At 38.0% G+C, this 25,463-nt stretch overlaps 5 protein-coding genes across 6 annotated transcripts; 3 read left to right on the top strand and 2 right to left on the bottom strand.

Annotated features, from left to right (window-relative positions):
• The first annotated feature begins 1,079 nt into the window (after window positions 1-1,079).
• Window positions 1,080-2,576, top strand: LOC106306634 (glycine-rich cell wall structural protein 1.8-like). 2 transcript variants are annotated; one of them, XM_013743314.1, is made up of 2 exons: window positions 1,080-1,349; window positions 1,473-2,576. In XM_013743314.1, exons 1-2 carry the CDS (start codon window positions 1,103-1,105, stop codon window positions 2,414-2,416), a joined length of 1,191 nt encoding a protein of 396 aa, XP_013598768.1. In that variant the 5' UTR covers window positions 1,080-1,102; the 3' UTR covers window positions 2,417-2,576. The 2 variants fall into 2 exon arrangements, with proteins under 2 accessions (XP_013598768.1, XP_013598767.1); XM_013743313.1 differs by having other exon boundaries at window positions 1,080-2,576.
• A 28-nt stretch (window positions 2,577-2,604) lies between these two features.
• On the bottom strand, window positions 2,605-6,146 carry LOC106306633 (ubiquitin carboxyl-terminal hydrolase 21-like). Its single transcript, XM_013743312.1, has 9 exons — window positions 5,422-6,146; window positions 5,208-5,328; window positions 4,793-4,903; window positions 4,504-4,682; window positions 4,077-4,406; window positions 3,860-3,982; window positions 3,273-3,780; window positions 3,103-3,186; window positions 2,605-2,975 (listed from the first exon to the last, which is right to left on the bottom strand). Exons 1-9 carry the CDS (start codon window positions 6,070-6,072, stop codon window positions 2,713-2,715), a joined length of 2,370 nt encoding a protein of 789 aa, XP_013598766.1. The 5' UTR covers window positions 6,073-6,146; the 3' UTR covers window positions 2,605-2,712.
• Window positions 6,147-6,491: 345 nt separating this feature from the next.
• On the bottom strand, window positions 6,492-8,683 carry LOC106301275 (probable ADP-ribosylation factor GTPase-activating protein AGD9). Its single transcript, XM_013737638.1, has 7 exons — window positions 8,424-8,683; window positions 8,223-8,341; window positions 7,608-8,025; window positions 7,250-7,516; window positions 7,037-7,162; window positions 6,837-6,938; window positions 6,492-6,759 (listed from the first exon to the last, which is right to left on the bottom strand). Exons 1-7 carry the CDS (start codon window positions 8,490-8,492, stop codon window positions 6,652-6,654), a joined length of 1,209 nt encoding a protein of 402 aa, XP_013593092.1. The 5' UTR covers window positions 8,493-8,683; the 3' UTR covers window positions 6,492-6,651.
• A 1,361-nt stretch (window positions 8,684-10,044) lies between these two features.
• On the top strand, window positions 10,045-11,161 carry LOC106303010. Its single transcript, XM_013739389.1, has 3 exons — window positions 10,045-10,588; window positions 10,714-10,890; window positions 11,127-11,161. Exons 1-3 carry the CDS (start codon window positions 10,045-10,047, stop codon window positions 11,159-11,161), a joined length of 756 nt encoding a protein of 251 aa, XP_013594843.1.
• Window positions 11,162-14,850: 3,689 nt separating this feature from the next.
• LOC106306243 (transcription factor MYC3) lies at window positions 14,851-17,118 on the top strand. Its single transcript, XM_013742789.1, has one exon. The coding sequence runs from the start codon at window positions 15,087-15,089 to the stop codon at window positions 16,821-16,823; it is 1,737 nt and encodes a 578-aa protein (XP_013598243.1). The 5' UTR covers window positions 14,851-15,086; the 3' UTR covers window positions 16,824-17,118.
• The last annotated feature ends 8,345 nt before the right edge of the window (window positions 17,119-25,463 follow it).

Here is a 25,463-nt window from a genome sequence, read left to right on the forward strand (position 1 = left end):
GTAAGAGATTATATATTAAAAAAAAAGAGGGTTTGGTTTGGAAATAAATGGGTTGGTAAAATCTTAGTTAAAGAGTGGAGGGTAGAAGTCAAAATTGAATACTCAACACTACTATACTTGACGATATTATAACCTTGTATCCATTTTTTAGGAACATATATCAGTGACATTATATTTTCTTATATATATATATATATATATATATATATATATATATTTATTTATTTATTCATAGTGCCAAAAGACTGAACTAGTTAATAGTTGGGTAGTTAAAGATTTCGAATGGTCATTAAAATATAAATTAAAGTGCCAAACCCGTCTTCTCCCATGGTTTCGAACATCCGATAATAGAATTAACCAAATTGATGTATATATTAGGGTTTATTTTTATTTGATCGTTACAAATATTTGCAAACAAATAGGACTAAATATAAAAGTTTCCATCCATTTGTAGCTGAACCAAATTCATGCAAACTCTAACCGCATGCATGGCAGCCCTAGTCTTATACAATCTCTTCGGGTCGAAGACTATTCTCCTCTTCTTGTCGATGTTAGAATTCCAGACCTTCCTAAATACGGAGTATCTCTCTTTTTTTGGCTTTAAGCTAAACAACACCCGATACATTATCAACTTATCACATCTTAAACTCAAATTTATAACTAGGGTCTTGTTTTTAACAATTCAAATTGGTCACTAAAAGTTGTTATAGAGCTACAAGTTATAAGAATGTTGATTAGATTAGAGAGATTTTCAATAAATTTAAAACCAAAATTAGGAGTAATGGTAGGGACAGTAAATCTACACTTTTAAAGTCATAAGAAGATCCCTAACTCCACTTCATAATTTACTGCAAAATGAAATGATGAACAAACAAAAATCCTATTACTCTTTTTTTTTTGTTCATCACTCTATTTTTTACTCTATTTTGTAAATTACGGAGTGGGGCTGAAGATGCTTTTAGTAGGCATGCGCCTCTGCCTCATCAACCACTCTTACTTTTGTCAGTGGACGCGGCTTAACATACAAGACCCCAATCACTATAAATACCTCATTGAGACCTTTCATTTTAGTTCATCAACTTCAAATAATACTACTAAAACAATGGTTTCTCTCAAAGCTCTCTCAACTGTCTTTTTTCTTTTAGTCGGCGTTGGCATTTGCTACGCCACTAGCCGGAATCTCTTAACATACGGCGAAATTCCGTCTGGTCATGGTGGTGGAGGTGGTGAAGGCTATGGAGTGATTGGTGGTGGTTATGGTGGCGGTAGTGGAGAGGGTGGTGGTGGTGGATATGGAGGAGTTGAAGGGTATGCCGGTGGTGGTGGTGGTGGTCATGGTGGAGGAGGTGGTGGAGCTTCTTCTTCCGGTGGATACGCTAGTGGAGGTGGAGAAGGAGGTGGTGGCGGTTACGGTGGAGCAACTGGTGGATATGGTGGTCATGCTGGTGGTGGTGGTCATGGTGGAGGCGGTGGTGGAGCTTCTTCTTCCGGTGGATACGCTAGTGGAGGTGGAGAAGGAGGTGGTGGCGGTTACGGTGGAGCAACTGGTGGATATGGTGGTCATGCTGGTGGTGGTGGTCATGGTGGAGGCGGTGGTGGAGCTTCTTCTTCCGGTGGGTATGCTAGCGGAGGAGGAGAAGGTGGAGGTGGTGGTTACGGTGGAGCAGCTGGTGGTTATGGTGGACATGCTGGTGGTGGTGGTCATGGTGGAGGCGGTGGTGGAGCTTCTTCTTCCGGTGGGTATGCTAGCGGAGGAGGAGAAGGTGGAGGTGGTGGTTACGGTGGAGCAGCTGGTGGTTATGGTGGACATGCTGGTGGCGGTGGAGGTAGTGGTGGTGGTGGAGGAGCTGCTTACGGTGGTGGAGGAGATCATGCTAGCGGTTATGGAAGTGGTGGTGGTGAAGGAGCTGGTGGTGTAATTGGTGGTCATGCTGGTGGGGGAGGTGGTGGAAGCGGAGGCGGTGGAGGATCAGCTTACGGTGGTGGAGGTGAGCATGCTAGTGGTTACGGAAGTGGAGCTGGTGAAGGTGGCGGCGTGGGTGGAGGTGAGTATGGAGGTGCTGCTGGAGGTGGAGGTGGTCATGGAGGTGGAGGAGGATCAGCAAGTGGAGGGTCTTATGTTGGTAGTTCTTATGGAGGCGGCGAAGGAGGAGGAGCCGGAGGTGGGTCAGTAGCCGGAGGCTATGGAGGTGGTGGTGGTGGAGGAAGTGGCGGAGGAGGAGCTTACAGCAGAGGTGGAGCTCATGGGGGTGGTTATGGAAGTGGTGGTGGTGAAGGAGGTGGTTATGGTGGTGAAGCAGGAGGATATGGCAGTGGTGGTGGAGGAGGTTCAGGTGGAGGCGGCAGCCAATATGGTGGTGCTTACGGTGGTGGTGGTTCAGGCGGTGGACACGGGGGTGGTGGCTATGCTCCATGAAGACACCAACTCAAAGTAAAACAAACAAAAAAGCTGGAAATTAAATGATGATTTGTATCCATTTTGGTTGAAAATGCTTTGGTTGAAAGCATTTTGTATCCATTATTGAAAATTGTATTTCCTAGTAACTGAATATTAATTCTCTTCCAATTTATATGAATAAATAGCATTAATAAAAATCAATAGAATAATTTATATAAGAACTTTGATTAGAACTTTACAAAATTTGATCTAATATAATTATATAATCTAAACCGTCATAACAAATAAAGAAAGTTAATCCCAAGCTTTCATTTTCATTGCCGTTCAGAGAGATTCCTGTGAAGACTAGATCTTCTGATGTTAGAGACTTTCTTCTTCTTGACGTTAACACCCAAAGCTGCAACAAGCAATCGAGACCGAGATGAACAAGGCCTACTCCTGAGATATGAAACAGCATGGTTTTTCTCCTTAGGATCTGAAGCAGCAGCAACAATGATTCTAAAAGGATTTGTTATACAAGTTTCTTCCCTCTTCTTCTTATTTTGCAGATGCTCACGTCGAATCTGAAATGTTTTTCCTGTTACAGAATCACACACACTCAGACTCAGGATCTTCAACGTTTCTCTCATCTTACATTAAACATTATTTTCCACATATCTACTATATAATTAAAAACAAAAGCTATCAAATACACAAGTAGTTACCTTGGCGTTTCGAAAACGGATTCCGCTTTTGCATCTTGCGCTTAGTCAGAAAAGCTTCTTCACCAATGATAGCTCTCTCGGCAGCTGTACATATAATCAAACAAAAACACAACATAAGAGCCAAGTCTCAACTGAGAGTCTAATAAAAAGAACATGGTAACAGATGGTACCTTTACGTTTTGGAGACGAGACTTGCTCTTGAATCTTGAGCACAGGCACATACGCGTCATCGGTGGTAGCTCTGTTGCCATCTGGATACAAAGGACGCTCCTCTTGGTGAAAGGTCGCAGCAAATGGTTTCTCAGAGTCATCAGCCTTCGGTGAGTCAAACGCAAAATATTCGTCACCACTGTTAGATTCTGCCGAATGAAACACTTCATCTTGTGCCTCATCACAATGGTAATCTGATGAGTTTCCACACGGGATTGAAACTCCCACCGAGCCGTTACAGGCGTTGCTGGAATCAGAGACCGTCTGGTAACTAAGGTCGCTTACACACTCCTCGCTACAGGTAGTAGTAGTCTCTAGCACCGACTTGGGCGAGAAATTAATCGGAGTGGCTTCAAATAGTGTCTTCAGCTCTTCAAACGCACTAGCGAAACAAGGAGTTCCTTCTCTTGCATAGAATAACATATACGCACTCTTTGATAGAACCCATTCTTCGCTGATTCTCCTGACCTGCCAAATGGAAAAGTTGCAAATCCTTGAGAGAAGTCTACACAGAATTAAATCACAAAAATCAAAATGATTATATCACCTTTTCGTCATCAAAATGATGCCATGTCTCAGGAGCTGATCTCACATATGCTGAGTAATGACCAAAATATGTACCACTCCCAAGATGCTCCACCATGGCATAGAGATGGTATTTAGTGGAAACCTGAATAAACAGAATAAGAACATGATTGTCTGTTACAATTAGGACATTGAAATCTCAGCTTTACAGAGCAAAAGGTCAGCGAAGTTTCACTTACTTCAGGATTTTCGTTACTGCTCATGTAAGGGAGCAAGTCCAACTCCAAAGGGAACTTGACATCTTTGTTGATCTTCTGCATATAAACTCCATTGTTCTTAAACCTCTTCAAATGAAACGTAGCAACAAGAGGCAGCTGATCGAACTTAAGTTGCTTCTCCTTTGAAACTTTTTCTTTACAGTCATCACAGGTAAACTGGTCCTCGAGTTTTTCAACACATGTAAAAGACTCTAGAGCACTAGAAAGATCTTCCGCATCTTCAATTTCAAGACTCCATCCAGGGGACGTTTCAAATGTTTCTGAAACGGAATTGCAGTTGCAGCAACGAAGCTGAAAAGGAAAATATAATAATATAAGAGTCTATGTATATGAAAATTTTGCTTTAAATAGTAGATAATTAGTATGGTAATGAATTGAAATTTGTTACCTTACTAACAAGACGCCCACCAAAGACATGGTCAACAATGTTAACATCTTGAGAAGAGACAGAGGGAGGGTTATCTCTACGGCTACGATCCAAACAACATTTCTCTAGCTTATCCAGAAACGACTGTAGAAACTCATGAGCGTCTTCTTGGTGGTTTATCTGGAAGTCGGATGAGAAATCTGTAGTTGGTTTAAGGATAAAAACCATTTACATGAACAGATATGAAAAAAAACAAAGCTATGAAAACAGAAGAGAACAGAATCTAAAATACTAAAGGTGAGAAGGATACAATAAAGGTTATCACGAAACCGATCAATCATTATATCAAATCCTGAAGACCTCAGAGCATGCTCAATATGATATCGGAGAGAGCGCAGAACACAGAAACTCTCATTGCCACCTGAAAGGAATGAAAAAAATGAGCTATAAGATGAAAGACTGTGAACAAATCAAGACACCAACTAAGATCAGACCCTAAAATGCAAACAAGACACCAAGTAAAACCAGATAATAAAACACAATCAAGCCACCAACTAAAATCAGAACATGAAAAAGTCAAGACACAAAGTAAAATGAGATCATAAAACAATCAAAACACCAACTAAAATCAGACCATAAACACAATAAAGACACAAAGTAAAATGAGATCATAAAACAATCAAGACACAGAAACTCAAAATCAGAACATAGAACAGTGCACTTACAGTTGCAAGGGCAGTGATATTTGTAAGAGCGAAGGCTAGCGAGAAGAGGAACAGTGTGAGTAAGGCACTGTAACACGGAAGCTATGAAACAAGTGTTCCCTGAATTATTCAATCCAGCACCCTGAAAGAAAAAAAAAAAGATTCAGTTATTTAAATAAATTTGTTTGAAAACAACAAAAAAAAAAGAGATTATTTTTGATAGAAGGGAACATACAACGCCAGTGGGTTTGTTCTTAGGAGACGAGCATGAGAAGATATCAATAGGTTTTGGGAGCTCCATCTTGAGATCATCGTCGCTATTATAGTCGAAATTCGGCATGTATCTCCTCCTTGAAGGGTGATTATACAAGTCTCCATAGACAGAGTGTGGAGCGCTCCTGAATCGGAAGATTTTGTCGTTGAGATCATCGTCATCGTCACTACTATAGTCAAAATACCGCATGTGTCTCTTTGGTGGACGACGATTACACGAGCCGATTCTGTTGCTGCTGTCAGGTGAAATCTGAGCCGTTGGCATCATCTGAAGGTCTCCGCACTCGATCTCTTCAGCCGACGAAGAGGGGGATTCATCTAGGGTTTGGATCTGAGGAGGAGACTGGTCCTGAATCTGAGGGATTGGGGACGAAAGAGTGAGCGATTGAGAAACAAGGGCTCGAATCGGAGCGGTGGGTGAAGACTCGTCTTCGTCTAGGGTTTCGATTATCGGCGACGATTCCGCCATCAACAACAAACCTAGATCGAATTTTCTGAGGAAGAAGCTACGGAGTTTGGTGAAGTAGAGGAAACTGAGGAGGAAGATACCACCGAGGAGGAGGAGAGAAGCAGAGTCTACAAGGAAGGGTTTTGAATTGGGAGGGAAAATCATGCCGCCATATTTCTTTTCTTAGGGTTTTGTTTTCACCTCTTTCCAGACGGTTTTACTGTAAACGTTTTGGACCTTTTTTTGACCAATTTCCTTTTTACACTCAAGATTTCTAATCTGTCATTATTAAATATCCTTTAAACTGATGAACTAGGAAATATGCTAATTGTTAACCTAGTTTATGAATTTGTTGGTTTATATACTCTACTGTTTTGTTTCTTTATTACCTTTTATCTTTATCCAGTTATTTTTTATATTTAAAATCCACTTATTTTGTACCATGTCAATTACTTTTTTTTCTTTTTTTGTAACACAGTCAATTACAATTACTTTTATGATGTTTATCTAACGTTTTATATTTAACAAAAAAAACAATTAGGATCCAAGAGAATGTTAACAACAAATATCGAGATCCTACAGGATTGATTTCAGTGACTTTGTTAACTTTTGATGTTTTTTAATCTTTTCACAACATTGGTTGAAACTGAAACTGTCAAATATATTGGTACAGAACAAACATAAAAAGTATTTTTATAACCCTTTCAAATCCCACATTGTGGCAAAAGATCGTTTCATGTTTTCTTAGAGCATTCTATCTTGAAGATCACCGAATATACCAGATGCCAATGACCCCAGCTTCTTGCTCGTTTCTTCCGCTATGTTCACAAGAGAGGACACATCTTGCTGCGCCTGGCCGTGGGAAAAACAAAGTTAATTCAGAAAAGTGAGTTAACGAAACTGACTTCTTACTAAGAAATTTATTTTACCTGGAAAGAAATTCGGTTGATGAGATCACTTGCAGTGATATCAATGTTGGAATCATCTTGTCCATGACCAAAAAGATCAGCACTTGAAATAGCTGCTGAGCCCTGTTAGTTTTTGTAATCGCATTATAGGTAAATCTAAACTAGACCTTCTAAATTTACATATATATAAAAGTTTTTTTTGGTTTTGTGACAATAAATACCGAGAACTTCTGAAGTGTAGCTTTTGATTCAAGATCAGCATCTCTGTTCTGATTCCCGTAAAACTGAGCAGAGGAAATCGATTTGGCGTTTGAAAACTTCTTTCTTGCTTCATCAGTTTCTTCAACCTACGCAAGTAAGAAAACAGTCGGTAAATTGTGAAATCTATCTCTTTCTTGGCTTCTTATGTTTGAAAATGCAAAGACTTCTTTTACTTGAACTTTTGAGGAGCTTGAGGTTGATTTCTTGGAGAAAGCAGTGTCCATTCCATACTCATTAAAGAAATTCGATGACTTTGGTGGAGCGACATGGCTAAGCACTCGTGTGCCACTTTGCCCACCAGACTGCTCCTCATCAAAGTACTCAAACCGAGAGGCAAACGATGATCCAGCTGATGATGACGACGTGTTTTTAGTCGAAGAAACAGCAGGAATCACAGGTACAGGCTCTTCAGGCTTCTGCTCATAAAGGTCCTCTTTTGGCTGCATAACATTAGAGAACAATCTTAAACAAAACCAAGAAAAGAGAGGACAAGCCAACACTTCAACTCTTAAGAAAACTAAACTCTTTTACCTTAGTGGTAAGCTTACGAGCACCAAGACCACCAGTCTTCCCTGTCTTTCTAGCACCAAGAGGTTTCTTAAAGGTACTAGCCACAGCTCCCTGGGAAGCTTTTGGTGAAGAAGAGACAGCAACAGTTGCCTCTTGCTTAATAACCAAAGAAGTCTCTTTTGCTGGAGGCTCAGATGATTCCACTGGCTGAGAAGTAGCAACAACAGATGAAGGCAAAGGAGCTTCTTCAGCCATGGCTTTAGCAACTTCCTTAGCGAGAGTTTGCTTATACAAATCAGCAGCTCTCGAAGTGTACTTAGCATCGATTCTGCCACCGTCGTTCCATCCATGCTGCTTGAAAAACACCTGAGCTCGGTTGTTCCCACCAAACATCATCGTTCTGAGCTGCTCAGGACTCCACGAATCCAAGTTCGTCGACCTAAAAATTAATAATCAATTTGATTAAGATCCATAGAAGACAAAAGAATCTCCTCTCCTAATCAAAGTAACAGAAAGAACCGACGTCGTATTGGATAATCCAGCCACACACCTCAAAACCCTATCTAGAACTTCACGAAATTGCTAAAAGCTAGAACTAAGCCTAGGGAGTTCGATTAAACGCTGCGTTTTACAGACCTGACGAAGCTGATGTGGACACCGAGGTTTCGATGAACAGCAGAGCAATCGATGCAGAGAAAGACGCCGTAAGTAACCGAAGCCCAGGTTGGATTCTTCGCGCTACAATCGAAGCACACCTACAATCAAGGCCGTATTAGCTCCAGATCTGATCGAATTTCAATAATTTAAATCCGAGAAGTTGGGAGAAAGCTAACCAACCTTGTTCTCGGATTTGGCTTTGAGTTTTCTGAACACAACGTTCTTATCCGCGTGATTCTCAGTCGCCATCGTTAAGGAGCTATGCAGGAGATTTTACAGATCGAAAGAAGATGAAAATCTGGAGAGATCTGAACAACTACTAGTGACGACGACGATGGATCAAACTCTCTCTTCTTCAAAGCTGTTGAGAAATTATTATTTTCTTTTTATTTCGTGTTTTCGTTTGGTTTCTTCTAAAACCTGTAAAGGTACTTTAATAATGCTTTGTTCGTTTTCGATAGATCAGGCCTAACATTAGATTAGCTAAATAAATACTAAACTTAATGGACCTATCTGGCCCATTTATAGAAGCCCATTTCACGATATGAACATCGTGGGTTTCCTACTAATCTGCCAATACATAATAACCTGTCAACGTTGTTGTGCTGCTGAAAGAAAATTTCAACCACACTTTGTTCACTTGTCCTCTATTAGTGACAGCTTCGAAGCAACAAATCTGTTCATGTCAACTCAATGTGTGTTTTCGATGGAAATGACTTCGATAATCTTTCAAGGAGATTGCAAGACACTCATACAGTGTAGCAATGGCAGGACAACTTTTTTTGGTTTGATGGGAATATCCGCAATGATATTAGTTGGTGAGCTTTTGAAGTTTAGGTCTATTAGATGATAAGCATTATCTCTTGTATCTATTAGAATATGCTTGTGTATATTTCTTTTCTTTTTTTTAAAAAAAATGTTAAATTTGTATTCAATCAAAAAGCTTTATTACAACTAAGTGTAGACCTATTTAAGAGCAACTTCTATCATATACTCATTTACTCTAAAAGATCTTTAGCAAAAGAAAAAAAAACTCTACACCTTTGTATTGAACCAATATTGAAGTATGTTCTCCAACCCTCTCCCTCCTTTGTATCGCATCAGACTTAACTTGTTTCTTATTCCTTTATCAAGAAGCCTTTTTACTGCGCCTAAGGGAAGTGGTTGCTCTCCATGCTTGATTTTATTTCTTTCTCTCCAAATCATATGAATACTTGCTTGAAAGGCATATCTTGTACAAAACACTCTCCGCCTTTCTCTGTCTGCTCTACTTAGTAACACTACCACTTTCTGCCAGACATTTGTATAAGAACTCCCCAATATACCTTTCATAAGATAATCCCATATCTGCGAAGAGTAAGATCATTGCTTGTGTATATTTCTATTAGTTAAGAACTTCCCTGATATCTATCATTCGATTGTACTATATATTTTGAGGAATGATAACGTAAATATTCAGGGGAAATCATATTCACTTAAATGGTATCAGAGGGTTCTCGTTCCTGAACCAATTCTATTCTCAATATCTCTCTCTCACGCTTCTTCTCCTTTTCTTCTTCTTTCATTCATTCCTCTATCTTTCTGAATCAAAAAATGGCCGCTGAGAGAGCTTATGGTGTGACCAATATAAAACATTACATTCCCTTCTCTTGGATCTCGACGACGGCAACAATGATGCCTGGAGGGAGCTCTTTCTCACCCACTGCCAGAGTTTCGACGTCTCCGGTCATCTAGAAGGAACGTTGTTACCAGCAAACGACGATGATGCTGCGTGGACTAAGCGAGACGGCTTAGTCAAACTATGGTTGTACGGAACATGTCCAAGGACTTGTTCAAAGGCACCTTCAAACATGGAGGAACATCACGCAAGATTTCGATTCGCCTTGAGAACTTCTTCAGAAACAACAAAGAGGCACGCGCTATCCAACTCGATCACAAATTTCGTACGACAGAGATAGGCGATCTCTCTATCCATGCCTACTATCAAGAGCTCAAGTCAATCTTGGATCTCCTAGCTAACGTTGACGCACCAATCACAGAGAGAACCTTGGTCACATACTTGCTCAACGGACTCAATGGCAAGTACGACAACATCATCAACGTCATCATGCATCGTCAGCCTTTTCCTACTTTTGAGGAAGCCCGTTCCATGCTTATCTTAGAAGAAGATCGTCTTGGCAAAGGTAAGAAGACACTGTCCACAAATGACGCGTCATCTTCCTCCGCCAAGGTGCTCATTGCCACAGTCTCAAACTCAGATTCCAAGAGCGGACACCAACAACAACAACCAGCACGCTTCAACCAAAACAGAGGAAACAGAGGAAGATGTGACAATCGGGGCAGAGGTAGGCACAACTACAATCAAAACCGACCACAGTTCAATCAATGGAACACGTCGGTTACCCTATGTGGCCTCCTCAACAATTCAATCCATGGACTCAACTACCTAACATACCTTTCCCTCAACAAGGTCTTCTTGGAGCTCGTCCTCAACAACATCATGGAGCGTTTGGCAATGCTGCGAACCAAAAACAGAAGCCGACAATGGATTTCGCTTCGGCATTCAACACATTGACACTCATGGATCCGTCAGATAACCAGTGGTATATGGACTCAGGCGCAACAGCACATCTCTCCAACACCACAGGTAATCTTAAGTCCATTTTTAATTCTAGCATCGGAAAAACAGTCACCGTTGCAAACGGAGGTAGGATTCCAATAAACTCATCTAGATACATCTCTTTTCCTACTAAATCTCGTCCTCTTTCTCTAAACAATGTTCTTGTCACACCCTCAATTATCAAAAATTTAATTTATGTATGTCGCTTTACTCGTGATAACAAATGTTATGTTGAGTTTGATCCTTTCAATTTTTCTGTGAAGGATCTAACGACCAGGAAGACAATTCTCCGCAGTGACAACACTGGAGACTTGTATCCTCTTCACGATCTCAATAATAAAGCGACTACGCAGCCCTCAGCTTTTCTCACTGCTTCTTCTGATGTTTTGCATCGCCGCCTTGCTCATCCCGGCGATCAAACTTTAAATTTTCTGCTATCTACTTCATCTCTATCATGTAATAAAAGAGATCAATTTCATTTATGCTCAGCTTGTCAGTTTGCCAAACACACTAAACATCCCTATTTTACTTCTACAAACATTTTCAAAGAGCCTTTTGAAATCGTTCAATCTGATCTATGGACCTCGCCAATACCGAGTATAAGTGGGATCCAGTACTACGTATTCTTCCTTGATCACTTCACCCACTTTCTCTAGGTTTACCCCATGCAATACAAACATGAGACATACTCTAAGTTTGTCAACTTCGCCACCTATGTTAAGAACCAATTTGGTAAAGATATAAAGTCACTTCAATGTGATAACGGTGGCGAGTTCAATAACAAACAGTTTCATGATTTCTTCGCAACAAAGGATATAATATTCCGTTTTTCATGTCCCTACGCTTCTCAACAAAACAGAAAATCAGAGAGGATAATACGCACAATTAACAATGCAGTGCGTAGCCTTCTCTTTCAAGCTCATCTACCTTCAACCTTCTGGGTGGAAGCTCTTCGTACGGCAGTCCATATCAGGTCATGTTCTTTCTTCCATGTCTTAGGATAAAGTTGCACAATGTATAGCTAAATAGGGTGCTTTGAACAATAATTTATAACTAAATTTTGTTCATCCACTCGAGTGACTAAGGGGCTGTTTGTTTCACCATTTGTCATCTCCATTCAGATGATTCATTTGTATGATCTATTCAGATGATCCATTCAGATTTTTGTGACTGTTTGTTTGTCCATCCAGATAGTTCATCTAGATGAATCATCTAAATTGAACTTTTGTTTGTTTATTTATTTTCATTTCCATCCAACTAAGTTTAGTAAACAAATTACAAAAATACATTTGTGTTAATTTAATAATATATTTGATATTAAGTTTAACTATCTTACATTTAGTTATTTAGTCTAATATATTTACATTATAATTATTTCAAAATTAACGAGTTTCTTTGTGGTTTTGGCGGGAAAACAAGATTTTTTGGTTTTAGCGGGAAACACACATTTTTCGGTTTTGGCGGAAAAAGAAATTTTTTTGGTTTTGCCGGAAAAGCGCGTTTTTGCGGTTTTGGCGGGAAAATACGTTTTTGCGGTTTTCGCAGGAAAACACGTTTTTGCGGTTTTCGTGAGAAAACGAGATTTTCGGTTTTGGCGGGAAAATGAGTTTTTTTCGATTTTGGCGGAAAAACGCGTTTTGGCGGGAAAATACGTCTTTTTGGTGGAAAAATGAAAATTTTTGGTTTTAGCGGAAAAAACGAGATTTTGCAATTTTGGCGGGAAAAAACGTTTTTGCGGGAAAACGCGTTTTTGGGGTTTTAGCGTGAAAACGTGTTTTTTGCAATTTTGGCGGGAAAAACGAGATTTTCTAGTTTTGGCGGGAAAACATGTTTTTGCGATTTTGGCGGGAAAACATGTTATTGTCTTTTGGCGGAAAATTGCGTTTTGGGGTTTCAGTGTGAAAACACGTTTTTGCGGGAAAACACGTTTTCGCAATTTTGGCGGAAAAACATGTTCTTACAATTTTGGCGAGAAAATGCGTTTTTGAGGTTTTGGCGTGAAAAATTAGTTTTTAGATTTTTGCGGAAAAACACATTTTTGTGGTTTTGTCAGTTTTCGTGTGTGACAAAATGATATTATGTTTAGATTTGTAATTTGTGAATTACATTAAGAGCATAATAGACATTATACTATTTTGAATGAATCATCTCCATTCAAATGATCCAAATTGGTTCAGCTGGATGAACTTTAAAATTAAGCCTAAATTTTTGAAAGTCATTCGGATGATCCATGCGAATGAGTTGCACTTTTAGTGTCTAAACAAACAAAATTCTCATCCTCATCCAGATCGCTGATCCAGATGGAAAAAGAAACGGGTCCTCACTCTTTTGTACCATTGCTCTGCAACATCTCAGTTTGATTGACAATATATTTCGTTTTGTCGAAAGAACTGGACTTTCTATTTTGTTATACAAATATATTTTAAAGAATATCACAAAAAACAAATTTGTAACAAACTCTCGGGAATCTTCTGGTTGTCCAAAATTGTCACAAGTTGTTAGAATCTTTATGTGTTTGTCCAATAGAAACATTGTTCAGTTTTTTTCATTTTAATTGTTGGTTTACTTATAGGTTCTAAATTTGAAGTTATTAACTAACCTCTTTTTAAACTCTTAATTGTCAAATATTATTTTGATCTCTTTTGTAGTATGGTATTGATAAAATTGGTCGTTTGAAATATAGATCACTAGAGAGAAACAATTAGATTATGATACATTGTTATTAAAATAATAATTATGTTATGAAATCCCTTAATTGTGTTCTGTGACATATTTATGTCTTTGCAAAACTAGCTAAAAGCTAAAGGAATACAACTAATTTATTATGTTATGACTATGATCATAAGTATATGCCATATGGTGTTACTCTGTGATTAGTGGGCCGTGGGCGTAAAGTTTGTTGCAAGTCACAGCATCCACGAGAAACACGTGAAGAAGAGCATTTTAGCCATCCTGACTTAACCAATTTTATATTGTGTATTAAATCATGTATATTGTCACTGAATATTTTTCTTCCTTTTTCGAGGATATCATGTTTATGGTCAATATCATGTGTAATTTTTTTTTGTCATTATCATATGTAACTTTTTTTTTTTAGAATTTCATGTCTAACTTTTTTTTGAAATGACATATTTTGGTGGTCATGAAATTTATAGCAAAACGGTTGAAAATTAGAACTGTGGACTAAAATATGGTATATTCTGTATGAAACAATTATCAAAGATTTTAATTAAAAATGTCAGTATTAGTAAGAAAATCATGAAAATCAGTCATGAGTAGGCCTAGCCAGGACCCAAATAATTAAAAGTTGGCTACACACAATTGTCCCAACATGATATGTAGTTTTTGTTATTAATCCGAATATGACTAATTGAGACATGAGAGAAATATCATTTCATTATACTTTTTGTTAATAATTGATTAATATCATTTTCATCGATTAATGAATTCTGTACTTTATAATTGTATATTTTGGACCGTAGAATCTGAGGAAGAGTAGATAATTCTGTCGCCATTACAATGATTAAAACATCGGTATACAATTCTGATTTTAAACTAATATCAACAATCCATTAAACCATTATTTTCAGTTTATCTTCTAAGAAATAAATGTTTTTTGCTGAATTCATTTGGGATGGAAAATAACATATTTTAGAATTTAAAGATAAATTTAGTTAAACAGTATTTTCGCTTAAACAAAAAATAGTATTCATATTTATTTTCCAACTAACTAAATAAATAGTTTTACGGAATTTATTTTGGTTGCGACAGGGAAAATTAACAAATAATTCTGGCACATATTTTGGAATAGAAACGTATTTAAATGTTTGGTGGACAAAAGAGTGGTCCAAGTGAAAATGATCATATAAATAATATTTTTTTGGCGGACCACAGGTATTTCACAATTGATAAAATTTACGTTTTTGTAATAGTAACGGAATATTTGATAATTTTATAATCGAGCTTTTGTCGTATAATATGGGAGTGTTGCAAGTTGCAACTCTCAAATCTTTGAGCATATTTTTTATGGAAAAAAAAAAACAATTTTCTAACAATAAAATATAGTAGAGAATCCTCTTCAGACAATCACTAAACGCCATTTGCGTAGCGTTTCCACTTTTGATTCTCCTCCAACACGTCACCTCTCTCTCTCTCTCCAGACCAGAAAAGTCTTCAACTTTCACCGGAAAATTTCATCTTCCCTTTCTCCACCAGATGTTCACATGAACGACTACTTACTCAACGAGTCAGCACCCACCGAAGACAACGCGTCGACGGCGATGGAAGCTTTCATCAGAACGAACCACTCATCTCTCTGGCCACAACCACCTGTTCCCACTCCTTCTCTTCCTTCACTCTCCCAATTCAACGAAGACACTCTCCAGCAACGTCTCCAAGCTTTGATCGAATCCGCCGGTGAAAAATGGACTTACGCGATCTTCTGGCAGATCTCGCACGACTTCGAATCTCCCACGGGAGACAACGCGGTGGTCCTCGGATGGGGAGACGGGTATTACAAAGGAGAAGAAGATAAAGAGAAGAAGAAGAAGAGCTCCAACTCGAATCCGGCGGAGCAAGAGCATCGGAAGAGAGTCATCCGTGAGCTTAACTCGTTGATCTCCGGCGGAGGAGTGGGAGTCTCCGATGATTCCAACGACGAGGAAGTCACGGATACAGAGTGGTTCTTCTTGGTCTCGATGACTCAGAGCTTCGCGAACGGCGTTGGACTTCCCGGGGAATCTTTCTTAAACTCTCGCGTGATTTGGTTATCCGGGTCGGGTGCTTTAACCGGGTCGGGTTGTGAACGGGCGAGTCAAGGTCAGATTTACGGGCTGCAGACGATGGTGTGTATCGCTGCGGAAAACGGCGTCGTTGAGCTTGGTTCTTCGGAAGCGATAAGTCAAAGCTCAGATCTGATGGATAAAGTCAACAGTCTGTTCAATTCGAACAACGGTAACGGTGGAGAAGCTTCTTCTTGGGGGTTTGGTCTGAATCCGGACCAAGGAGAGAACGATCCAGCTTTGTGGATCACTGAACCGGCAATCGAACCGGTTCAATCCGGTTCTCATAAGCTTGAGAAGAACGAGAGCTCGGTTGAAAACCCTAGAAAAAACCCTCAGAACCCGTTTCTTGTGGAGCAAGATTTCAACTTTCAAGCTGGGTCGTCGAAGATGATGAAACCTAGCGAAACTCTGAGTTTCACGGCGGAGGAGAGCAACAAGAGGAAGTCTCCGGTGTCCAAAGGGAGTAACAACGAAGAAGGAATGCTTTCTTTCAGCACGGTGGTTCGATCCACCGCGAAATCCGGCGAGTCTGATCATTCTGATCTTGAAGCGTCGGTGGTTAAGGAAGCAATTGTGGTTGAACCGGAGAAGAAACCGAGGAAACGTGGGAGAAAACCGGCTAACGGAAGAGAAGAGCCATTGAACCATGTGGAAGCAGAGAGGCAGAGAAGGGAGAAGCTAAACCAGAGATTCTACTCTTTGAGAGCTGTGGTTCCCAACGTGTCGAAAATGGACAAAGCTTCTCTTCTTGGAGACGCCATTTCGTATATCAACGAGCTGAAGTCGAAGCTGCAGCAAGCGGAGTCAGACAAAGAAGAGATTCAGAAGCAGCTAGATGGGATGAGCAAGGAAGGAAACGGTAAAAGCGGCGCGTCCAGGGCGGTTAGAGAACGCAAATCGTCGTATCAAGATTCGGCGAGTTCTGTAGAAATGGAGATTGATGTGAAGATCATAGGTTGGGATGTGATGATTCGTGTACAATGCAGCAAGAAGAATCATCCTGGTTCAAGATTCATGGACGCGCTTAAGGAACTGGATTTGGAAGTGAATCACGCTAGTTTATCTGTGGTGAATGATTTGATGATTCAACAAGCTACTGTGAAGATGGGGAGCCAGTTCTTCAATCATGATCAGCTCAAGGCTGCTTTAATGTTGAAAGTTGGAGGAGACAATTGAACAAAGTCGAACATCTTTAAGAGATGAAAGGGGATCGAACGTAGAGGGTAATGTATGATCTTTTGGCTCTTTGTAAATTAGTAACTAGTCATTATGCATCACCAGCTTCATGTTGTTGTTCATTAGGAGAAGCATGTTTAGTTCTTAGTTTTAGTGTTTTTCATAAGTGTTAAGTGAGATGAAAGTTGGAGACCAGCGAGAGGGTAGTAAAATAATAAATCTTTGGTTGTACTTGTATGTATATTATATGTATGGAGTAAAGATTAAGTGGAATTCCATCGAAGTTTATAGGTTGTATCACTATGAATAAATTTCGTGCAACTTAAAACCAATTACGAAGCACTTTTCATTTGGTCACAAGCCATTTCTCACTGTGTTATGTAAACTTTTAGGTTAGTTTGTTTAGGATAAAGCTAACAAGGCAACGGAAAATAAGTGGCCTAACAACAATACAAAACAAAGATCAAGTTATTTTTAATAAGGAAAAATTCTTTGGAAATACACAAACTAATTTTTGTTTGCTAATAAAATACTTAAACTATTTTGGATCTCCGTTTAACATACGAACTAATTTTCATTGCCTATTAAACACACAAACTTTTGAAATTCGCAGATTTTACATATTGTTGTAGACGGCGTTAACTATATTTAATGGAAGTGTTGATGACGTTACTATTTAATTAAACACATGTTTAAATTGTGAAAAGAAAATTCTTTAAAATACACGAACTAATTTTTATTTGCTAATAATATATACGAACTATTTTGGATCCCCGTTTTTTTTTAACACTGAATGGTATTAAACCCTTTAGGCAAATGTATCAGATCCAAACACAAATGAAGTTGAAAGCTAAAAAACCACAAGACACACCACTAGGCATGATAGTGAAAAGCTCGAACACAAAAGAGCTAAAGACACGATGAGAAAACGGTAGTGAACCATTTAAACAATACTAGTCACATTCTCCGCTTCCTGTGAAATAAGAGACAAAAGCCAGTGCGGGTTGTTGTTTGCAATGTATGATTGATATCTTCCTTCTTCAGTCACACTTGCTGCAATACACATAGCTACCTTGTTTCTGCTCGAATGCACATACTCCATGGACCAAGAGTTAAAACTTTGAAAGCTACCCATAATTTGGCTCACCACACCCCCTACTTCCGAAGACTGGCCAGATTCTAGAAGACTAGTTCTATCCAACAGGAAACAAGACTCAAAGATAATGTTGTTCTTACGCATTGTACGCATGCACTCAACAGCCCATAGAGTTTCCCTAGTTCTAGCCAACAGGAAACAAGACTCAAAGATAATGTTGTTCTTACGCATTGTACGCATGCACTCAACAGCCCATAGAGTTTCCAGCAACTCTGCCCTCTCACGATTTGTTACTGCATAATAAGATCTACGACTATGCATCAGAACCTTACCTTATCTATCTCTTACAACCCATGATGCATCACTTCGACTGTTGCTGGCTGACCATGAAGCACCAATGTTACATTTCAGCCGGTCGTGGGGAGGCGCATACCATGAGACCTCCCTTTGTTGGCTCACGTGAGGAGCCTCAGACGTCTGCTCTTCAGGGTAGTTTGCCTTAAACCATTCATTAGCTTCCTCTTCCGCTTTTTTAAGAATAGAAGCAGGATCCCACCTTACTTTCAAAGACAAGTGTGTTACGCGCCTTCCATATGTTCCAGAGGATCCATGGAATACTCTTCTTTAGGTTTGAAGGGCATTCCTTACTTCTTATACACGACATGAGGTGGAAGATATTGAGGAAAACTGAGTTTTGAGATAGACCACGCGGTGGAAGCGGTAAACCAGCCGCTACCCAAGTATTAGCTGCCGGCGGACAGTTAAAAAGAGCATGGCAAATGGTTTCAACCCCGTGACTACATTGTTTGCAATTTCGATCAACAGGGATGCCTCTGTAACGAAGTTGATCAGACACAGCTAAAGCACCTGCCAAGGCTCTCCAAATAAAATGTCTGATCTTTGGGGAAGTTTCAAGCTTCCAAATGTTACTCCACACTCTTTTCTCCACTGGTGAAAGATCATTTATACCCGGGCGCAGCGACTCGATCATTTTATAACCACTTTGAGACGAGTAAGAACCATCTCGCGTAAACGCCCAACATAGTCGATCACTGAGGTTAAAGGCCGGCCTTATGTTCAAAATTCGTGAGACATCATCGTCAACAAACATGTTTCTGATCCTCTGAGCATCCCATATATTGGAGTTAGGGATTAGTAGATCCGACACCGACAGACTAAGGTCAACAATGCTATCAGGCCGATACATTGGCAGGGAAAGGGTCCTGAATCCAACAGTCTGACCAGACCTTTGTATCTCTTCCATTCCCAATTCTCTTAATCAAACCTTTTTCTAGCATCTCTCTGCCATAGAGAATGCTTCTCCATGCGTACGACGGTCTAGAACCCACGCCACTCTCTAGGAAATTTTCATTCTTCCAATATTTACTCTTAAGAACCCTCGCCACCAGAGAGTCAGGGTTCTTCAGTATCCTCCAGGCTTGCTTCGCAAGTAACGATTGGTTGAAAGAGCTGATATCATGAAAGCCTAAACCTCCTTCTTTTTTCCTCTTACATAACCGTTGCCAAGCCACCCACGCTATCTTCTTTTTATTTGACCCATTACTCTACCAGAACTCAACCATGGCACTTGTAAGCTTGTCACACATGTCCTTAGGCAATCTGAAAACTGACATCGCATATACCGGGAGGGCTAGCGCAATCGACTTCAACAAGATCTCTTTGCCTCCTTGTGACAGAGCTTTAAGAAACCAGCCTTGGAGACGTCCCTGAAGCTTTTCCCGAATGAAATTCAAGAGATCTTTCTTGGATCCTTGAAAACATTCAGGGAAACCCAGATAGGTGCCATCTCACACCTTCTTTATCAATCTCCAGGATACGCTTAATCAATTCCCTTGTAACTCCAGGAACTTTTGCTCCAAAGATTACAGATGACTTAGTCTTGTTGATTACTTGCCCTGACGCCTCACCGTACAGACGCACATACTCAACGATCGTAGCACTCTCCTTCTCTTCCGCTCTACACATCAAGACACTGTCATCAGCAAACAGTAAATGGTGAACCGCTGGTCCATCCTTATTCAGCCTGATACCATGCAGTTTGCCATCCTTTTCAGCCATGTTCAAAACATTAACTAAAGCCTTTGCACACAAGATAAAGAGTAAAGGGCTAAGTGGGTCGCCTTGTCTTATCCCACGCTCCGGCTTGATCAGTCCATGAGTTTGACCATTGAGTAATATCGTATATGACACAATGGTCACACAAGTCATGACCCATCTGATCCATACATGATTAAAGCCTAGCTTTTCGGGAAGAACTTCAAGAAATGACCATTCTACTATGTCGTAAGCCTTCAACATATCTGTCTTAATCGCCATAAATTGTTTTCCAATCGAATCATTTGTTCTCAGACCATGTACCATCTCGTGAGCCATGATGATGTTGTCTGATATTAAACGACCCGAGACAAATGCCCCATGTGTCTCCGAGACCAACAAGGGGAGTACCAACTTCAGGATCTGACACAAGACTTTAGATATAATCTTGTATTGAACTGAGCATAAGCTTATCGGCCGCATATCCTTCATCATAGTAGGATTCTGTATCTTTGGGAGCAAGCAGAGCTGTGTGTGATTCCAACCTTCTGGGATTTTTGAGAAGTTGAAAAAACCTTGAACTTCCTCTGTTATGCTTTACCCCACGATATGCCAAAATTTTTGGTAGAAAGCACCGGTCAGTCCATCTTCCCCAGGAGCACTCGAGCCTTTGATACTAAATGCCGCTAGTTTGATCTCTTCAGGTGAAACCGGTCTGGTAAGGTTCTCGTTCATCTCTGCAGACACACGACTTTCAAGACCTTCGAACAGCGACTCCAAATCATGAGGATTTGTGCTCATGAAGAGATCTCTAAAATATTCTACAGCAAGATTTCCTTTTGCTCCTTCTGAAAACAACTCTGCTCCCAATTCATCTTTCAGCATCAGGACCCTGTTTTTAATTTTCCTTCCCATGACACTGTTATGGAAGAAAGTCGTATTCCTATCGACCTCTATGAGCCACAGTTCCCTACATTTTTGCCTCCAGAACAACTCCTCCTATCTGTGGGCTTCAGCAAGCTCACTTTTAAGATGCGCCATTGTTCTAAAGTTTGGGTGAAGCTTGGCGATCTCTTCTTCCAATCTCTTGGACAATCTCTCAATATTATTTTTGGAGTTCATATGTAGAGAACGTTTCCATCTTGCCAGCTCAGTGCGACATCTATTGATCCTCTCCATCAGGTTCATATCTCCTTCCCACTCTGGCATGTTCCAACCTTTCTCAACAATCTTCTCAATACCCGCTTTTCCAAGCAGCCTGGAATCGAAATAGAAACGGCCATTTCCTCTGTCATCCGGTTCATAAACAAAATCGACTCTGATCGGACGATGATCTGAAGCTCTCATCTCCAGATACTTTGTTTGAGCCCGTGGGAAGAGGCTGAACCATTCATCATTACCAAAACTACGGTCCAGTCTACATTTTACCCATACATGAACTAATTTTTATTTTTCATTAAATATACAAACTTTTGGAATTTGCATATTTTACACATTGATTTAGATGACGTCGACTATGTTTAACAGAAGATGACGTTAGTTTGAATTAAACACGTAGTTAAACTGCGAAAAACACGCTCACCCTCAGCCAAAACCTCTCAAATCGATTGAGCCCTTATTCAAGTTAGTTTCAATCCAAATTTGGCACCCTAATCTGTTCCAACCTCTTTTATTCTCCAAACTATGTTCATTTACTTCTTCTTCGCTTTGATTTCCCTTTATATCTCTTGGAAGTGAAGTCGATTTCCATATCGTGAAAAGACGAAGAAAACTAGGTAATTTTAAACGAGTTTCTGCTTTTAGAATTAGTTTAGTGTTATGTATTTCTAATTCTTATTATTTGCTTTGATTGTAGTGATAATGATTCAATCAAGGTTAATTTACACTATGATAAATAAGTTTAGTGTTATGAATTAGGTTGTATATATATATTATTTCTACTATGATCAATATATTTGAAATTTCATAAACAAAAATTTTACACTATGGAAGCGTAATGAAAAGAAAGCTAACAATATAATCTATCAGGAGGATTTTTAAGAAATTTACCCTTCACAGTTTAACCACATGTTTAATTAAAAACTAACATCGTCTTCATTTCTGTTAAACATAGTTGACATCGTCTAAATCATGTTAAACATAGTTGATGTCGTCTAAATCGATATGTAAAATCTGTAAATTTCAAAAGCATGTATATTTAATGGAAAAGAAAAATTAGTTCGTGTGTTAAACGGGTATCCAAAATAGTTAGTGTATTTTATTAGCAAATGAAAATTAGTTCATGTATTTTTAAAGAATTTTATTTTCACAATTTAAACACGTGTTTAATTAAATACTAATGTCTTCATCACTTCCGTTAAATATAGTTAACGCCGTCTAAAAAGATGCGTAAAATCTATGAATTTCAAAAAAAATTGTATTAAATGGAGATCCAAAATAGTTTGTGTATTTTATTAGCAAATGAAATTTAGTCTGTGTATTTTTAAGAAATTTTCTCTTTTAATAAGTGTGAGTTACATATATATATTCTTAATGAGTAGTTTTTATCACCAATTGACATTATTAGTATCTCTATTTTAGTTTTTAGTTAGTTGCATATATTTTACATTATTTTTAAAATTACATTTCTATATAATATCATATGAAACGTTAGTTTATTACCTGTTATGCTTAAGTTAACTTTAATAATGATTAATTATATAAGCATCTTTAAAGAATAAAAATAGAAATTTAATAATCTTTTATAATGGTTAATTTTAGTTTTTGATTAGTTACATTTATTTTACATTATTTCGAAGAATATTTTAAAAAAAAAATCTTTCCAAATCCATTTCAGATATTTGTGTTTCAAATCACACTTAAGTTAGTATTCTGGAAACGCGTTATGTAAATATATTTTAATCAATTAAAATCATTCAAATATAATTTAATAATTTGATATCATATCTCTTTTCTATCAAAATAAATGTTGAAGAAATCACTAGGCGGGTAACTAGGCCTTTTATAGAGGATTAGCGACTAGGCGGATAATTCAAAGCCTACACGAGGCGTATGCATGATTTATTTTATACGTATTTTATGTTTATATGAAATATTTTAGTTTTTAGTTTAATTATAAAAGTATTGTGATGAGTTATCAAAAATAGATATGCAAAAACAAAAGAAATTAGACAAATTTGAAGATTTAAACTAACATTACTGCTTAACTTAACATATTCAGACTGATTTAGATTAATTTAAACGATTTAGAACAATTTAAATTGGATTTTAGAAAAATCATTTCGGCTAAGGCCGAGTTCCGCCTATACTGGCGCCTAGACGCATTTACCGATATCTAGAACCTTGATCAAAATTATTAATTTTATGGTAAGAACATTATAATAATATTAAATAATTAATTCAAAATATATGCTGTGATATGAACCGTATATTGTTAAAGACTTAGAGCATCTCCAACAGCTTCCTATCTGCTCATTATTTTAGGGGTTTAGCATTCTAACGGCCTATTATCCCCTCCAATTTTAAGAGAATGAATAGTATACCCTCACTTTGTTGGAAATCTGCTACGACCCTCGATGAAAAGTGAAATTGAAACCTTTGTCGGGAATCCAACATAGTCGACTACGAAACGCCACTCTGAAGACTATAAGCTGCACCAGAAAGACATAACCGGAGCGAGAGCCACAACCACCAAGCAAGAATAAACCTTGGATATGAAGAAATTGCGCGAGAAGAGTTGTATGAAGCAGGGCAAAGGATCCCTCTCCGGCGCCAGCAAGAAGACTAACCATCGGAGAGGCGAAGATCTTTAGATGGAAAACTTGGCGATCGAGAAGAGACTTGAGAGAAAACTAGGATTCTGTGAGTAAATCAAATATTCGGTTAAAAAGGTTTTGTTTTAATTCTATGCTTTTTTTTTTGATTTGTAATTTTGCTTTAAATTGTAAAATATTTATCATGTGTCTGAATTTTATTTTATTGTTCAAGTGAATTGTGATTTAGTATATAAACTATATAATTCAACGCAGCTTAAAATTTATGAGAATTGTTAGTTTACTTTTAGAGTTCAGAAAAATAGGAGATGCAAAGAAAAATTCAAAAATAACTATGTTTTCTATAATAATCAGACAACATTATGCTGAATAAAAATATATTGACACAGATAATTGCTTCAAATAATTGATAAAAAAATAAAAAAATAAAAGATAATTGTTTCACATGGTTCATCCGTATATGGAATTTATAAAATGTTGGTTATTTGAATTTTTGAAACTTCCATATTTTATGAACAAAAACGTGTTTTGTTTTTGTTTATTTTTAAATTATTAAAAAAAAAACAGTTCCACTTGTCAGGATTTGATTCGCCACGTGACTTGCGATTTAATATATAAGAAATTGGTTAAAATCTGGTTAGATATATAGAGAATGATGTTTTATTCCAAAAATATGAAAATTAATTGTTTTCTTAATTTCTGTATATAAATCTAAAACGACAATTAAAATGAAACTGAAAAAATAATACTTTTCACATTTAGTGGTCATTTGGAACAGAAAATTAAAGAAATGGACCATTATTGAAAACACTAATTTTACAAAATATGTGTGTTCTTGCGAGAAATGGAGTTTAAATATATGAGAGAAAGGAGTGTAATAGTGAAATATATTTCACGACGGCTCTTTTCAACATAGTCAGTTTTCTACTTATAGAAATCGGCTTAATGAGTCAAACATTTACAATTTATTATCCTTAAATTAGTGGTACATATTACATACTCCATCTGTTTTAAAATAACGTATATTCTAAAGTTTTCACACAAAAACACATAAAATTTTAACGATAAATACAATATTTTTTGTGTTTAGCTATTTCCTATAATTTTTAACCAAACAAAATTCAATAATCACAATTAATATCTTTGAAGATTACAATATGCCATTATTACATACATTGAAAATGTAAAATATAAATTTTTAAAAACAATTTTTTTTCTAAAACATGTATCATTTTGAAACAGAAGAAGTATATACTTTCTTACAAACACGCTATATTAGTATATTCAATTCACTGGCCACATATGTCTAAAACAGAATATCACGGTAATAAGTATATGGCTATAATTACAGACATCCTACTATATATTCATCGAGAAGTCACTTTATTGATTTTTCTTATGTGTCATTCATAGTGATGGGCATTCGGGGTCCCAATCGAGTTTCGGTTTTATCCATTCGGGTTTTGGTTTTTCGGATTTATCAAAATCAATCACATTCGGGTTATATAAAAGTTCGGTTCGGGACCGGTTCAGGTTATATCGGGTTCGGGTCGGGGTTGGTAAATCTTCAAAGAACCGGTATAACCCATTGTACTTTCGGGTTCGGGTCCCAATCGGTTCTTACCCATTGTACTTTCGGGTTCGGGTCCCAATCGGTTCTTCAGTTTAAATATACATGATTTGTACATATTTTGTAACTAAAACATAAATGAAATC

This window comes from Brassica oleracea, chromosome C7 (genome assembly GCF_000695525.1).
Source record: "Brassica oleracea var. oleracea cultivar TO1000 chromosome C7, BOL, whole genome shotgun sequence".
In the NCBI taxonomy this organism is placed as follows: Eukaryota; Viridiplantae; Streptophyta; class Magnoliopsida; order Brassicales; family Brassicaceae; genus Brassica; species Brassica oleracea.

Excerpts from the sequence above, each read along its gene's own strand:
- LOC106306634 (XM_013743313.1), top strand. The coding sequence starts at position 1,103 with ATGGTTTCTCTCAAAGCTCTCTCAACTGTCTTTTTTCTTTTAGTCGGC.
- LOC106306633 (XM_013743312.1), bottom strand. The coding sequence starts at position 6,072 with ATGATTTTCCCTCCCAATTCAAAACCCTTCCTTGTAGACTCTGCTTCT. Across the intron at positions 3,187-3,272 it reads CTCGTCTCCAAAACGTAAAG|CTGCCGAGAGAGCTATCATT; the intron begins GTACCATCTGTT and ends TTATATGTACAG. Across the intron at positions 2,976-3,102 it reads TCCGTTTTCGAAACGCCAAG|GAAAAACATTTCAGATTCGA; the intron begins GTAACTACTTGT and ends ATTCTGTAACAG.
- LOC106301275 (XM_013737638.1), bottom strand. The coding sequence starts at position 8,492 with ATGGCGACTGAGAATCACGCGGATAAGAACGTTGTGTTCAGAAAACTC. Across the intron at positions 7,163-7,249 it reads CAAGCTCCTCAAAAGTTCAA|GTTGAAGAAACTGATGAAGC; the intron begins GTAAAAGAAGTC and ends TTACTTGCGTAG. Across the intron at positions 6,939-7,036 it reads CTACACTTCAGAAGTTCTCG|GGCTCAGCAGCTATTTCAAG; the intron begins GTATTTATTGTC and ends AAAAACTAACAG.
- LOC106303010 (XM_013739389.1), top strand. The coding sequence starts at position 10,045 with ATGGTTGTACGGAACATGTCCAAGGACTTGTTCAAAGGCACCTTCAAA. Across the intron at positions 10,589-10,713 it reads ATGTGACAATCGGGGCAGAG|GTCTTCTTGGAGCTCGTCCT; the intron begins GTAGGCACAACT and ends TCCCTCAACAAG. Across the intron at positions 10,891-11,126 it reads ACATCTCTCCAACACCACAG|GATCTAACGACCAGGAAGAC; the intron begins GTAATCTTAAGT and ends TTTTCTGTGAAG.
- LOC106306243 (XM_013742789.1), top strand. The coding sequence starts at position 15,087 with ATGAACGACTACTTACTCAACGAGTCAGCACCCACCGAAGACAACGCG.